Below are 16428 nucleotides of genomic sequence, written 5' to 3'. Positions count from 1 at the left end.
CTCTGCGTAGCAGGTAACGTGTTGGCATTCTGCCACGTACTCTGAGCAAGGAGGGGAGTGAGAAACTCCATCTGGCAGATAGTCATGAGGCATCTTCACTGAAAGAGTGGTTGGGTGTTGGACCAGGCTGCCCAGAGAGGTGGTGGAGTCACCATCCCTAGAGGGGTTCAAAAACCACGTAGACATGGCACTCCAGGACGTGGTTTAGTTGACGTGATGGTGTTGGACAAACGGTTGGACTTTGATCTTAGTAGTCTTTTCCATCCTTAAAGATTCTGTGATTCAGTGATCTTTTGGAGTGATTTATGATTTATAAGGAGCAACACTGCCTCCTGGGTAGAGCATGCCATTGTTACCCGAGGGGTGATGTTGGATTTGGGTTGTGACCGTGGATGTGCCTGCCTCTGTTAAAGGACCATTGTGTTTCTAGGAGAAGTTTGAGGATGCTCAGACATCCCTTGTTGCTTGCTGGGCTTCAAATGAGGTGTTTGTGCTGATGTACCAGCACTTGCAGCTCCTTATTTCCAGGCTGGGATCGTTTCTGGCTGTGGCTGTGATGCGGGAGGTCTGGGGTCTGAGCAGGCAGTATTTGGGCAGTGCTGCTGCATGAGGAAGAGTATGGTGAAGGCCAGCAGCTTTCAGGGCTGTCCCCTGGTACAGGCAGCTTCCTTGGCACACTCCATCCTCCCAAGTCAAGACAGTGAGAGTGGTGGGGAAGCTCCATGGCATGCCGTACCGGGACGCTGTGGGTGCAGTGTCTCTCCAGAGGGACAGCACTTCGTGAGCTTTTGAGAAATTGTGAGATAATTCAGTGTAGGACAGTCCTTTGGGTGCGTGGTCCACGTTCGTTTCCATGCATGGCGCAGAGACTGCATTTATCCAGACCGAAGTCTTTCCTGCTCACAGGAGAGTACCCCTGCATCAACAACTGATGGTGGTGGAGGTATTTTTCCAATAAGTGACCTGAGCAGTTGTATCAGCTTTGGGGTGGGAAGGAAACAAGACCCAAAGGAAAAGAGGACTAAGCGTTTGTTTGCAGATAACAAGCGTGCAGGTCTGACCCACTTTCCCTCCTCTCCTGCCCAGCCTGGGGAAGATGGAGCTGCCTCCCTCTCTCTCCTCCCTGTGTATTTGGGTTCCTCTTAAACAAGCTACCTTCCTCCAAAATGTCTTCCCTGCTCCAAACCCTCCGGAATCTTGCCAGCCCAATTTTCTTTTGAGGTCTGAGGTCTAGCATGGACAATAGAGATTTGGGATTTTCACCCCTATGATTAGTGGGCAAGGGGCAGAGGGGATTTTCCCTCTGTGCTGGGAGAGGCACGGCTGAGCTTTAATATTTCCCTCCCTTTCCAAAGCCAAGAGAAAGGCGATTTTTCTCCTCCTTCCCTTTAGCTGTGAGCAAAGGGCCCCGCTCCTGCTACTCCTGGAGAATTAAATAGATAAATGGGCGGCGCTGTTGTTCACGCTTCACTATGCACAAAGCAACTTGCATTCAAAATTGGGCTCATGGCAGTTCAGCAACAACCTCACACAATAGCATCATTAGACACGCCGGGCCGGCTCGCAGGCGCAGAGGCTGCTCTGCAGCTGGAGTAGCCACCGGGCTGTTGTGACAGGGGCTTTTTCTTATCTTTACAAAAATGCATCTTTTTTAAAAAAAAAAAAATTAGAAAAAGAAGATAAAGTGGGGTTTTTCTCTTCTTAAGGACTGAGGGAAGTGTCCCTGTTTGGAAGCAGGGGGAAGAGAGGAGAGGATGGGATTTGTGGTGTCCATACGCCCCCCATCTTTTGTGCCAGTTCTTTCTTGGAATCGAATCCTCCATTTCCAGAGCACAGAGGGGAGCAGAGGAGGGACCCATGTTTGCAAAGATTTTGTCTGCCAACTTCCTTGAGGACATTCTCTGGCAGTTTGCTGAAGTTAACGGTGAAGGTCATCTGAGTCAGGAGGGAATGGAAGAAGTTGTGGTCCCTCTGCTTGCTTTGGAGCAGGGAAATTGTTTGGCAAGTTGAGATGCCAAGGAGGAAGGGCACTTAATAAACCACACAGCTACTGGGGTTGGTTCTGCTGGAGCTGTCAGTCTGACTTAGAACTGTAGAATCACCTGGGTTGGAAGAGACCCTTGAGATCGTGGAGTCCAGCCATAGCCTAACCCTGCCTAGCCCACCTCTAGATCATGTCCTTAAGGACTTCATCTACACACCTTTTAAATCCCTCCAGGGATGATGACTCCACCACCTCCCTGGACAGCCTGTTCCAGTGCCTGACAGCCCTTTCAGTACAGAAATTCTTCTTGATATCTGACCTAAATCTCCCCTGGTGCAATTTCAAGCCATTCCCTCTTGTCCTATCACTTGTCACCCAAAAGAAGAGACTGACCCTGGCATCCCTGAACCCTCCTTTCAGGTAGTTGTAGAGTGATAAGGTCTCCCCTCCTTTTCTCAAGACTAAAAAGCCCCAGCTCCCTCAGCCACTCCTTATAGGACTTGTGCTCTGGAAGGGTTCAGTTCTGGGTTTAATTGGCATCGTGGTCATTGTGTTTTAAAAACACCCCTGACTTCTGCTGGCCTGAGAGGAAGTTCAATTTTATTAATAATTTGGAAATTCAGTATGGAAATCAGCAGCTGTTGCCAGCATCAGAATGAAGCCACTTGTGGAAGGTTCTGCCCATGGCTTGTCTCACACTGGGCAAACCAGGCTTCACCTTCATCAGCTGTAATGGAGCTAACGAAGGTTGCCGACCTTGGCAGGAGCATCTGGGAGCCAAGGCATGTCCCCATTAAACTCCAGTTCCTTGTGCTGCGTTAACTTTGAGGCCTTTTAACCACATGGCTCTGTTGGAAAAGGTCTGACTTCAACAGGTTGGTGGCAGAAATGTGGAGAAAAGCTTTTTCCTTTGAGGATTGCCTGGTGTGGGTGGTGGTGAGGATGCTTAGCCCTTTGGTGTGGGAGGGCTGCTACAACTATTCCCTGCCCACTGGGAGCTTGTTCTATACTGTGTTTCCATGCCCTGTGCTGCTCTGTGTGACCGTGGCCAAAATCCAGGTGTGATGATAGCAGCAGCTCCCAGACACCATGTTGTAGAGCATCAACAGGGAGCAATGAGTGTGTTTGTGCTTTGGGTCTGATTTTATGGCTTGATGACTACCCTACACTCATGGTGTACGTGGACCTACCACGCTACACATGGAGATAGCAGAGGGAAGTTTAATGGGAACAGGGGGATGCTCCCCCTGTGTGGTGACAGTAGAAAGGGGTGTAGGGCAGCACCAGTCCCTCGGCTGGCACGTGGACGCTGCGCTCCAGGACGAGGGAGGCAGATGGATTAGAGGGTGCCTCCCCTTAGGCACCCGCGGGTGAATATTGTGATTGCATGTATTTATTTTTAAAATCATTATGGCCATTAGCATAGAAATGAGATGCAGCTCCCTGGCTGCTGGCCAACCTCACCGGGGTTGGTGTGCCGCTCTTCTCTGTGGCGGCTGGAACAATAGCGCCCGGCTGATACCGGGGGGTCCTGGTGTTCGCTGCTGAAAAACAAGTGCCAAACAGGAGCAAGCACTCCTCTCTCTGAGTTTCTTGCACTCAGTTGGGACGTGCATCCAAATCTCACGTGGGTCAGCAGAGCTTTACCCCCTCCAAGAGATGCCCTGTGACGTGGTGATGCTCCTCTTCCTCTCCTCTCCTCACTCCCAGTGATTTCTTTCCAGGCTGAAAACAGCGTCCCAGGTAATTGCTTGTGTTCGAGTTCTGCTGCTGTTTTACAGGAGATGCTACAAAAAGCTTTTGTCCCCACAACTGTAAATAAACTCAGAAACCCCTGGGTTAAAAATAGCATTTCGTAGCTCGGTGCATGAATTTTTCATGCAGCTTCTGCAAACCAGCTGGTCTTGGCAAGGGTCACGGTGTTTCCTAGGCATTTAACATCAAACTCTGCTTCAAAGCCACATTATAGGGTCATTGAAAAGTAATATTTTACTTAACATCCTCATAACTGAATTATTTATAACTCCCCATGTTTTATTCATGGTAAATATTAATACTAGTGTCTTTAAGAGTAGAGGTTATTGCTGCAGTTTTACCTAGAAGAGGTGATATTATTGAAATAAAGGAAGGGCGATGAATTCTGGAGCCAGCAGAGCCAAGCCTGTGCTGGGGCTGGTCTCATTCACACCTCCCTCTTCTTATCAGCCCTGTCAGCCATGGAGAAAACCTCAGCGCTGAGCATCTGTCCCTTTGAAAGGGATTTTCCTGCGGGCATCTGACTCTGCTTGGGGTTTTTGTGGATGATGGTGGGGTTGGGGTTGGGTTTTATTTAATTCAACAAGCTTTGTGTCGTTCTTGTTAATTCTTGGATTTGTTTCTTGGTGAGGGTTCTTTGGATGTAAGATGCTCACCCTGGTCTGGACCTCCTTGGGGCAGCTTTGATATATTCTGAGCTCTCCTGCCATGGGCACCCCCAGGCTTCCCCTTGTTTTTGGAAGCGTCCCTTGCCACTTTGGAAGGGGAATCAGCTGGTGTTGGACCCCACCCTGCCTCTCCAAAGCAGCCTTCGGGCTTCTTCCCATATGACTGAATGCTCTGGGCCAAGAGCAGGCTCATTTCGAGGCTAAATCTGTATGAACCAGGTAAATTGCTGTTCCACCACTGGCCTCCATCCCTTACCAGAGAGGTCTGGAGATATTCCATAGGCCAGGCTGGATGGGGCCCTGGGCAACCGTGGGTGGGTCCAGGCCTGGAGGTTGGTGGCCCTGCCTATGGCAGGGGTTTGGAACTCTGTGATCATTGGGGTCCCTTCCAACCCAGACCAGTCAGTGATTCTATGATTGGGAAAGGGAAATATAATTTCCCGTGATCTTTTGCCTTGTGCTGGTGTATTCCCATCTGGCTGGAGCCATCTCACACCCACCTCCCAGTCCCGCTCCCATCTCTGTATCCTGATGTGGGGCTGGCCACCCACCCATCCCACCCTCATGGCTACAAAACCATCCCAACCTTAGGCCCATTCAGGTCCAGGGCTTTGCTGTGTATTACTCCATCAGCTTAACAAATCAGCATCAGCGGGTTGAGAGCAGCGGTTGGGGGAGCAGCGCGGGTTAATGCAACACATATTTAATGTATGATCGCTAATGGCCATCTCCCATCTGCCTGAGCCCAACTGGAGCCTGCAGATGAATGATTAAGCTGCCCTGACACATATGCAGCTTGTTCCTTTGCAGAGGTACATTCATTACACTTGATGCATGTAAAAGGGGACGAAGGTTTCTCGCTGGGGAGGGGAGGAGGGGGTATTATTGGGCTGGGGTGGCAGAGCAGGGGGCTCTCAGAGTTGATTTTGTATGATGATGTGAGAGATCTTCCCACGGACGCGGCGCTATAAATGAATCACCAGCTCAATAACGCCGGGATGTTTATTAGCTTTGAATATGTTTATTGCAGAGTCAACAGGCAGCACCTTCCAATTAATTAATAGTAATAATTACTGTATTATTTATGTAGCTCTAACAGCGTGCCGGTCTTTCCGCACAATGGTTACAGCTGTGGCTGTGCTGAAGAAGGCTGGGCTGTATTCATCCTGCGTGGGCACGCTGAGGTTTGTCAGGCGCTGTCAGGTGGTCCCAACCCCTAAAGCTTTGGTTTGCTGAGCTGCTGGGCTCCTGGCAGCTGCTCTTTCTATCAGCTGAAGCCTGTTGCTCCACAGTGTGGGGATGTGAGGGTTCCTTCTGCGGTGCTGGCGGGCAGGGTATGTGATGAGTCAGGGCATGTGCCCCACAGAGATGGAAATCGAGGGCTGTAAGTTTTACCAGGTGATCTGGGACCTCTTTTGGTCAAGGTATTTAAGCAAAATAGTCAAGCCAATGCATGCCAGAAGGATATTTGGAGCAGATAAGACATTAGCAAGGATAGGCATCTCTTCCCTGATGTGAGCTTGGACCCGAAGCCTGCTTAAGCTCCTGAGAATGACCTCAGTAAATGTCAGTGCGGTGTCTGTGCATCACAATGCCACAGAACACCTTTTTGTGGAGCATGTGGGCCATGAAGCACCGTCTCCTGCCCTGACTGAGTCAATCAGTTCAATGTGCAGAGGCAGATGTATAGCAAGAACTTGCCACCCGTCTTGTTTTGCAGTGGAGGAGGTGAGGATGCCAACCCTCGCATTGCAACTCCATTTGCTTCCTCTGGGAAATCGAGGTGTTTCTAGGTCGTGTGAAGTTGTTGGCAGTGGATCTCTTTTCACATGTGGATTTTTTTCTCTCTCTTTGTGTCTTCCAGCAATGTCCGACTTCCACATCCACCCTCAGAACGCTGTGGTGGAAGAAGGTGGCGTAGCCAGATTCCAGTGCCAGATCCATGGCCTGCCTGAGCCTGTCATCCTCTGGCAAAAGAACCGCATGCCAGTCAACACAGACAATGAAAGGTAGGATATGTCCAACCTATGTTCTGCTGTCCTTTCTCCAGGTGGAAAAAGGTGGCCAGGCCTGTTCTTGCTCTCATGGTTGTGCTAGGACGCAACTGTTTGGGGCTGAGGGTCTTGGCCAGCATTCTACTATGGAAGGTTCTTTCAGTTAATGGTGTGGGTTGCCTGAGCTCCTTCTGGCCAAACACCATGCAGAACTACTGCATCTCCTAGGAGAGGTAGATAAAGCCTGTTAGCTGATTTTGAAAGTGGCAAAGGCATGCACTGACCCTCCCTGATCAGCCCTCCTCCAGGTTTACTTTCCAGCATGAAGAGCCCACCCAGCAGTCCTAGCAGGGCCAGGGTAGCTTTGGCATCAGCCTTCCATGGCTCCATTTCATGCAGCTCTTTCCAAGCCAGACTTGGGGTCCTCTACGTGGATCCTGCACTCTCACAAACACTGAGTTACACCGTGGCTGCTAGATGTTCCTTCCCAGGTGGACTCTCTCATGGTGCTTTGTGTGTGGCAGCAGGGAAGCCCTGCAGAGATCATCCCACAGCATCCTGGGCTGTCATTTCCCATGCAACCCTCCTGAAGAGAAATGCCAGCTGCCCCCCTTCTCCACTCTAGACCTGAGACGGCACGTCCTCGCTTCCTGTGTTTGACAGGCTGCTCCCTTCGTGTCGGAAACATCCTTCATCGTGGTTTGATCCTCCGAGCAGCGGTGGGGCCCAGCAGAGGACAGGTGGCAGGAAACACGTGCTCCGTGCCGCCAGCCTCCGGCGGTCCCAGCTGCGGCTCGGGAGCCACACAACTGGCGGTGGGAGACAATCGGTCACAGCACACCTCGCTGGTGAATTGATGTCCGTGTGTTGGGAATAGGCAAAACCAGGAAGCTGTAAATATTTTTCCTGAAAGCCCCTATTCTTAAGAATGTCAGTTCTGCAGCAGAACGTGGTGGGTCTCCTTTGGAGGCAGGAGAAAACACGAGGGCTGGAACAATGCCTGACCTTTTCAGTGTTACGGTGAACTTAGAGTAGAACGACCCAAGAGGCCCAACCCTGCCCTGGAAAACTGCAACTGTCAGGTTTTGGTTTTCCTTGTGTTTTTCATCTGAGCTTTTTTTAGCCCAGCACAGGGTTGATGCGTTAGACTTCATCTCCTCTGAAGGCTCCTTGCTCACACAAGCACGAAACTGGGGATGTGGTAGAGTAGGGTGACTGGTCCGAGGTGCTACTGGCAGAAGGAGGGGGTGCAGAACTGGGCCTGATGCCTTGTGTGTGTCTTGATGAGATGTCACAGGACAGGTGAAGTTCCCTTGAAGTCCCTCATGCATTATTACCCCTTTCCACTTGAGCCCAGAGTCATGAATGTGGAGATTATCAGTTGTGGCAGGGATTTGAGTATGAGCAGGACTTCTTTGCTCCAAGACTGAGGAACTCCAAGACTTTTCTCCAAGCCAGTGAGCCCAAACTTGTTCTCATCCCCGCTGCTTCTCCTCTGGGGCAGCTTGCCTAAGCCCTGGAGAACATAGGCTAGGAGCAGTTTCCCTATCCTCAGCGTCCTGATTTGGAACAGATTTGGCCTTTTGAAGAAGTAAAGCTACAAGGCAAGGGTTTTATTGTCAGCTCAGTAGATTAATCTCTGACACCAACAGGCTGGGGTGATGAGGGTTCCTTCTCTGCCTGAATTGGATTTCTGCATTAATCACACTCGGTGCATTCCTGTGTATGAAGTGTATATACATTTGTATGCCGAGTCTTGCTCTTGGAGGCTTTGAAGGCGGAATAATAGCTTTGGAATTGAATCTTCTAATGCTGGGGGCAGATTGTTAACAAAACCGAAGGCTTCTTGTGGTATAATTCATCCAAAACAATGGGCATTTTTAAAGTCCCGGAGAGAGATTGCAATCAACTTACGGGAGGTGTAAAACTGATTGCTGTCACGCTGCCACCGACACCGAGCCGCACGTTTGGAACCCGGCACGGGGAGCAGGTTATAGGCACTTAACCATATGCTGAGAAGGAAGAAAGAGATTCCTCATCTTCCAGACGGAAATGGATTATTAACTCATCACCCTGTAATGACTTTTACTACCAGCTGATTTAAACATATGGTTGCCAAGCAACCTGTACTGTATGTGTACACGTATGTGCGTGTGCATGCGTGATGTAAATGCACCCATGTTTTAAATATAGCAAATACTTGTTGATATTTAGTATGCCCACTCAAGATCTATTTTAAACATGGCTTTCCACACGTTTGAGGGTTTAAAGCTGTGTGGATTTGAGTCCTGGAGCTGGGAGCGTGGAGCACATGCTTCGCCTGATGCTTGTCTGTGGTCACTGTGCTCCAGGTGATAACTTGCAGATCAGCTATGTCCATGTGGAAACACGCTGCCAAAGCTTTTCCATGGGTTAATAGGAAGCATCTACTTCATACCCTTCCAGCGAAAGTCATCCTTTCTCAAGGATGCTTTGGAAGATAAAGAAATGGATCATACTTCCCTGTAAAAGACAACAAGAGGCTCAAGTATCCAAAAAACCCACCCCAGAATTGATGCAGTGATAAGCGTGGGCTCAGCTGCCGCGGGCTTCATCACTCTGATGGTATTGGCACCTCCACACCAGGATGCACAGAGCCATCCTGCCTCACCCAGCTTGCTTTCACATTGTGTCCTGCTTTGCAAGTCTTTTGTTTCTGCTGTTCTCTTCCCACAGGTACACGCTGCTTCCCAAGGGGGTCCTGCAGATTACGGGACTGAGGGCAGAAGACAGTGGGATTTTTCACTGCGTCGCTACCAATATCGCTAACGTGAAGTTCAGCCGGGAGGCCAGACTCACCGTGTCAGGTTGGTTACCAGCAAACCCTGTCCTGACTGCCTTTCCATCATCTTCCTCCCACTGCTGTTTTGGGCCAGAGGGGTTTTAAGTGAGCTTCAGGCTGACAGCACTGAGGAGCATCCGTCTGTCCGGCTGTAACACCTTCCTTACTCTGGATTGTTATTAATTCCTGCCAGATCAGTCCATTTGATAGCAGATAAATCTGTTTCTCTGCCTTCAAATTAGTGCCAGTTTCTGGGTAGAGGAACGACTGTGAGAAAATGAGTTACAGCAGCTTTACATTAAATAAATTCTTTGGGAAATATGGAAGATTCATCATTTCCTTACGAGACCTGCCCACTCTGGAAGTAATTGCAGCACACAAGGTGATCAATTATTTATCTAATGGGGGAATTATGTTCTGTAGGCTGTTAGCATTGCATTGTGACCAGAGCAGGGTAACCTTTCTTTGGAAGAGGAGAAGGCGAAGGCCTGAGCACCTCAGGCTGAATTTTGACCTGGTTCTCCATCCACATTCAAAGTCAGGGGCTGAAGCAGGTTTTTACCTCTGAAAGCTCCAGCTGAAGAAATGATGAAAACAAAACAAAAAAGGGCCAAAATCACCCACTTTGCTGTTTGGTTTTGTGCTGCTGGAGGTAGGATATGATGAAGCTACAGGGATGAACTGAAGTGACCCACATCCACGCTTTGCATGTGCACAACTTTGGCCACTTTGGGAAAGCGCACGAAATGGCACGTGGGAGCGATGAGCCTGGGCACCGGGAAGGAAGGATTAGGGTACCACTACCACCCTTCCATGGCTGTGCTGCCCACCGCTGACTGGCCCCTTGCCCACCCTGTTAGCCATCCATGTGGGACCCAGGCTGACCTCTCAGAGCCCCTTTGAGCAATAACTCATCAGTTATTGATGGCCAGTCTCTTCTCAGTGCTCTGTGGGGACAGGACAAGGGGCAGTGGTTTCAAGTTGGAGCACAGGAAGTTCCACACCAATATGTGGAAGAACTTCTTCGTGCTGAGGGTGACAGAGCCCTGGGACAGGCTGCCCAGGGAGGTGTGGAGTCTCCTTCTCTAGAGATATTCCAGACCCCTCTGGACACTGACCTGTGTAACCTGTCCTAGCAACCCTGCTTTGGCAGGGGGGTTGGACCTGATGATCTCTGGAGGTCCCTTCCAACCCCTACAATTCTGTGATTCTGGAGTAGGAGACGTAACGCCTGTGCCGAGTGTCAGATCAGTCTCTGCTGACTGTCAGAACACAACGTGTGTGAAATGGGGTGAAGCTGAGGAAAGAGTGATGCTGTGTACATCAACTCTGCTGGGGAAAGGAAGCAAATTAACTGGTTCTGAAAGACCTGGGAGCTTTTGGTGCTTGTTACTTTATCTGTTTTCTTGATCGATGTGGCTGGGAGCCACGTGGAGGGACAAGAGAACAGTAAATCATCAATGTGGTGAAGATCTTCTGCATCACTTCACTGGCCTGAGTTGTTATTTCTCACAGGGTAGGAAGTGCAAGTTGTTCTCATCCAACCATCCCTCGTTTCAGGTAGACAATTTCCAGGTTTCCTGTCTGTGAAATGTTTGTGGGTTTTTCCTCTTCGTTAAAGCAGTTGAATGATGAATATGGGCACCACGTGCATCTGTCGAAGGGTTTGGACTGTGGTTCAGTGCCTGCATATCTCAGAGCTGCTTTAACGGGATGTTTGTGTGCTTCCAGCCTCTGGAAAACCCATTGCATTGGTTGCACCTCAGTGAGAAAAGTTTATGCTCTGTGGTGTTGGCACATAAATATCTGTTAGAGCAGGACAGCAGGTATGTGCTAGGATGTTAACCCTAGCAGGAGGAGGTGAGCAGCCATGGAAATGACTTTGGCACACCGGCAAAGGCTGCGGAATGCTGCAGAGGTAGCACAGAGACCTTGCTTTGCTGCTGTGGGTGTTGTGCCAGTTAATATGGAACTAATGTGAGGGCTGTTGTGCACACGTCATTAGGTGTGATGGGGTAAGTGGTAACCTTGCAGATCTTCCTATAGCCTCCCTTTTGTGTAGGGGGTGAAGGGAACGGTGGTCTCGGCTCGTCATTGTGGTTGGAGGGTTCCCTCTCCTCTTAGTGGGGCAGAAACTTCACCCCCTGGGTCCATCTCACCGGGGTTTCCAAACCAAGCCCTGGGTGGGGAGAGGATGGAGATGGTCAGAGTGTGGTGAGAAACTGGAACGGGCTGCCCGGAGAGGTTGTGGGTGCCCCATCCCTGGGGGTGTTTAAGGCCAGGTTAGATGGGGCCCTGGGCAACCTTGTGTAGATAGATCCAAGCCTGGAGGTTGGTGTCCCTGCCTGTGGCAGGGGGTTGGAGCTCTGTGATCCTTGGGGTCCCTTCCAATCCAGACCAGTCTGTTATTCTATGATTCTATGGGCACTGGGTACCCCTGCCCTGCTGGGCACTGCCACAGCCCTCCTGGAGAGGAGGAGGAGGGTTGGCTGCCTGTGTGAAATAAAGGAGCCTGCTTTCATTCCTCTTGCTGGCAGTGGTGGTGGGGCTGCTGGCAGCGAGCGGCACGGATATGTCTTCCAACCCTCCTGATTGATTATTTTCAAGTGCCTGCTTAGCGGAGATGCTCCCGAGGGGCTGCCTGCCTCTCTGCACTGACACCTTTTCAGCACGAGCTGCGGCTCTTCTCTGCTGCTGTCCTTTTGATCAAGATCTAACAGCCTGTGCTGGCGTCGCTCCCATCCCTGCTAGAGTGCCTGTCACTCCCGGCAGTGCTGGGGACCTCCCCATCCTCGGATTGCTGCTGGCAGAGTCCCCAGGGACCATGTGCATCATCAGAGCCTTTTTCTCTTTCAAAACAATTCCCCCCCTGTGTTGCCCTGAACCCTGTTGTGCTCCAGCAGTGTTTGCCTGCCACGAGTCCCTTGATTTGTCACTCCTTCCTTCCTGACCCTGCATCAAAGAGCTTTTCTGGTTGCAGAAGGAAACCTTCTCCTTGATGGCTGGGCACGGTCAGTCCTTTTGCATGGTGTCTGACCACCGTGTCACCGTCCTTTCGGGCCCTGGAGCTGGTGCTGCTGTGGGCATTGAGGAGGCAGCGGTGCTGTAAGGCCATGTAAGCGATGTCTTTACATGGCCAGGGCAGGAGGAGGTGAGCAGCCATGGAAATGCCGCTTCCAGAGCTGGGCAGGATTTGGCCAAACCACTACCCAGAAACCCGAATTGTACTTAGGAGTTGGAGTATAAATCAGAGAGTGGGTTTTTTAAAGACTTTTATTGCCGAAATAGAGTAGTTTATACCTTCTGCTTTGGTTCCAGCTCCTGTTTACTGATATTCCTGGGTGACCTTGGACAATTCATTTCGTTTCTCCGTGTTTTGAAATATTGAAATCGCCGTATAATACGCTGATAATATCGTATTATTCTAAGCGTGAACATTTAGTATTGTGATTTAGAACAATAAATCTACACGGGTTTTAAAGGCCCTTGGAGGTACTGAGGGGGAAGGTATTGTTTTTCAGATCTCTTGGGGTTAACCAGCCGGTCATATGAATTTATTGTGCATTCTGGTTCTCATCAAAAAAAAATCTGCATTTTATGGCTCGCAGTGAAATGCATTTAGGGAGAAAGTCAGCTCTTAAGTCACACTGACACGGTGATTTTTCTTGGATTTTGCCCATTTAGACAAAACCTCAGAGTCGCTTTAGCATTTAGCCCTCATAGGGACAATTACCAAAGGAGCTGCTCTGAACTGTGCTTGCCCTCGAGACCCCTGCGAAATCCCCCCGGTAATACCCCAACTTCAGCCCCAGAGCTGCTGTGAAATGGTGATGAGGTGCAGGAGGAAAAGAATTACTTTTTCTTGGAGAAAAGCCCCCACCAATGGGTTTTGGTGGATCATTTCTCTTTAACAAGCTTTTTGGACATTGGAAAGTCTGTGTACCATGGGATGGTCCCTACAGCAAAGCCTGGCCCGTGGCAGAGCTCAGCTTCCCACCCTCCCTGTGCCCCTTTCCTTCACAGGGGGAGATGACCAGCCCAAGTATTTCTGCAGGTATACAGAGCATTTTTGCCAGTAGCAACTTTCAGATTGTTGGAATTCTTTCAGCACTATTTGACCTCAGCATTTCTGGAGTATAACCCAGCTCTTGTTGGAAATGAGGAGAAGGCTAGTGCAGAGATTATCACAGCATTACCAGCCTGGTTGGGGTTAGAAGGGACCTCAGAACCCCTCAGTGCCACCCCTGCCATGGGCAGGGACACTCCCACCAACTCAGGGTGCCCAAAGCCCCATCCAACCTGGCCTTGAACCCTGCCAGGGATCCAGGGACAGCCCCAGCTTCCCTGGCCACCCTGTGCCAGGGCCTCAATGTCCTCACATTTCTTCCTAACATCTCATCTAAGTCTCCCCTCCTTCAGCTGAAGACCATTCCCCCTTGTCCCATCATTCCATACCCTTGTCACCTGTCCCTCTTCAGGTTTCCTGGAGCCCCTTTAGGGACTGGGAGATGCTGTAAGGTCACTGCAGAGCCTCCTCTTCTCCAGGCTGAACCACCCCACTTTTCTCAGCCTGTCTCCAGAGCAGAGGTGCTCCAGCCCAGGGTACTTTTGGCTTTCTGGGCAAAAGTATTAGTGTTCCGGCTTACTTATGGAGAATATCTCCTGTTTCTCCTCCTCTCCTGCCCCCCAAAAATAGGAATGAAGGCCTAAGGGAGCTTTCACCCAGGGATAAGGCACTTCTGGAGGACTGAGGAGATGTGGGTTCAACTGTGTTATACCCGATACAAGATGATGTTTTTGTCCCGCGGTCTCCTCCTGCCTGGTGAAATGTGGTTTCCTTTGGTTGTCCTGTGCCTGTTGGGTTTACAGAGTCCCCGTGCCAAGGTTTTATTTAATTATGGGTCTTTGCATCATCTCATACTATGGTTTTCACTCTTGGTTGCTGCCACTTGGTGCTACTGTTGTGTAAATAAAACCATCAGTGATTGCATCGCGAGCGGTGACTGTATCACGATTACATCAGAGAAGTGGGAAGCATCCTCTCCCTGCACCCAGTTACACCAGAGTGTACCAGAACCAGGTGCTGTAAGAGGTGAGGCAACGACCACCCCATGGGCTGCAGTCATCAGAGATGTTTCCTTGAATTCCCTCTCAACAAGATCTTTAGCTGGAGTCAGGGACTGGTGCCTTCATCGCTCCCCATGTCCCCGGACAGAGCTTTTGGAGCAAATGAAAAAGCAGATGCTCACAGAGAGGCAGATTTAGGCATTGTGGACTGCATGGGTTTCTTTATGGTTTGAGATGCTGAAAGATAAAGCAACTCCTTCATTTATTTGCGTTCCTCCCTGCATGAGCTGTCCTGCAGCTTGTGTCATCCCTGTATCAAGTGGTTTTGTGCACGCTGGAGTTTATGGTGTGGTTCCTTCTTTGTGCTGCCTGTGTCTGGGGTTAATGGGACTGCTTGGGTCGGTTGTCTGAGGGGTTTTCCCCCATAAGTATCAGCACACACTTAAAACACGTTTGGGCAGCGTGACTGCCACACAAATGTGCTCCTTTTGATGCCCATCTCAGATTTATTGAAGATTACTCCAGCTACATTGTTTGTATTTAGAGGATGCGTTAAGCTTTCAGTGTTTCCATTGAACAAGAGAGACTCAGATGCCTTTTAACACCAATGTTGTCCTTGCAGGTTCACACTCCACTGTTTACAAGGACCCCATGATTCTCGTTGGTCCAGAGAACCTCACGCTGACTGTGCACCAGACCGCTGTGCTAGAGTGCATTGCAACGGGCAATCCTCGGCCCATCGTCTCCTGGAGCCGCCTAGGTAAGCCCTGGGGTGACCAGGATCTCCTCCTCTTCATCATTGAGTGGGAAGTAGTTAGGTGCCAGTGACTATTCTATGCAACAAGTGATTCACACCCTATCCCTTCCCGCTGAAGTTAATTGTAGGCTTGAAGTGCTTTTTATCCTCGTGTCTACACTTTGTTTTTTCTCTCTGCCAAGATCATGTTTTTACTTGTTAGAGAGGTGGGTTGGTTAAACCTGGAGATGTTTTGTGAAAGGTGATAATTTTATCTTTTCCTCAAGTGACAGCATCTTCTTCAGCTGCTTCAAAAACATTCACGCTGTTGGCCTAGAGAAGCAAAAATCATACACAAACACCTTTCACGTAAAACAGACTTGAAAGAAACCTGCTGCCTGTTCAGGGAGTTTAAAAAAAAAGAAAGAAAAAACTAAAGATGGGACGAAGGTGTTTAAAATAGTGTGTCTGAAGCTCCGAAATAACAAATACTTGCTGCTGGGGTCCCTGCTATTTTTTTTCAAATGAGTGTGGAAGCCAGAGGCAGTGTCTGCTGGCATCTTACTGGTGAGGAAAAGCAAAGAGCTGTGTTTTCCCCAGTCTGAAAGCATCACTTCAGGCTCTAATGCTGTGAGAGAAGCTTGGAAACTATTTTGCTCAGAGAGACACTTCAACTGCCCTACAGAAATCCATGCTGAGCAAAGAGCTGCCAGCTTTTATCTTCCGGAGCTTGTAACTCTGTGCATGCTGCAGGGTCGGGTTCAGCTAGTGTTTCCCAAGCCCCGTGATCTGCGAGGGGTCACCTCGTGTTTTGGAATGCAAACCTCCCTGAGTTCTCCAAGGTGCCTGTGAAGCACAAACAGGGGTTATCCTGCCTCATGGTGCTATGCTGGATGTGGGACTTCATACCCACGGCTCTCCAAAGGGACCAGCTCATGGGAAGAGGAAAACTTCCCACTCCAGAGCTGTGTGCCAGAGGACAAGGGCACATACCCTGCTTCCATCCTCCAGTGGCTTGTGAAATCAGCTGGTGCCTGCCACAAGCTGCTTTTTTCCTTCCTCCAGAGCCATAACCAGCAGATTGATGCTGTTTTAAAAATTCCCCCGATACGCCATATCGCTGTTTTGGTTCTGTTGGACACAAGGCGGCTCTATGTTAGTGCTCAACTATAATAAACTACTTTATAATTGCCTTAATTATAAGTGCTTATTACCTTCTTCAAAACACTTGTCTCTATAGAGCAGTGCGATAATGAAGATGTAATAGCTTCATGTGATGTTTGTCTGGATGGTCTGAGCTCAGCATTGCTTTCCAACAAAAATAAATACCCTCTCTCTCCACGCTGTGTTGTGGCACAGTGGCAGAATTAGACCTACTGAACAGGAAAGAGATCCCGTTATTT

General features: G+C 49.7%; 1 protein-coding gene across 1 annotated transcript in view; it reads left to right on the top strand.

The window, feature by feature from the left end:
• Window positions 1–16428, top strand: part of IGDCC3 (immunoglobulin superfamily DCC subclass member 3) — a gene marked incomplete at both ends in the record, with an annotated part of 99403 nt that overhangs the window by 52166 nt on the left and 30809 nt on the right. Inside the window, 3 exons of the mRNA XM_084268032.1 lie at window positions 6272–6416; window positions 9117–9247; window positions 14912–15049. Of these exons, the coding sequence (XP_084124158.1) occupies window positions 6272–6416; window positions 9117–9247; window positions 14912–15049 (414 nt within the window). The remainder of the gene's footprint in view (window positions 1–6271; window positions 6417–9116; window positions 9248–14911; window positions 15050–16428) is intronic.

The sequence above is a fragment of the Gallinula chloropus genome, assembly GCF_964237585.1.
Source record: "Gallinula chloropus genome assembly, chromosome: 9".
Lineage (NCBI taxonomy): Eukaryota > Metazoa > Chordata > Aves > Gruiformes > Rallidae > Gallinula > Gallinula chloropus.
This window is presented reverse-complemented; position numbering and strand designations above follow the sequence as displayed.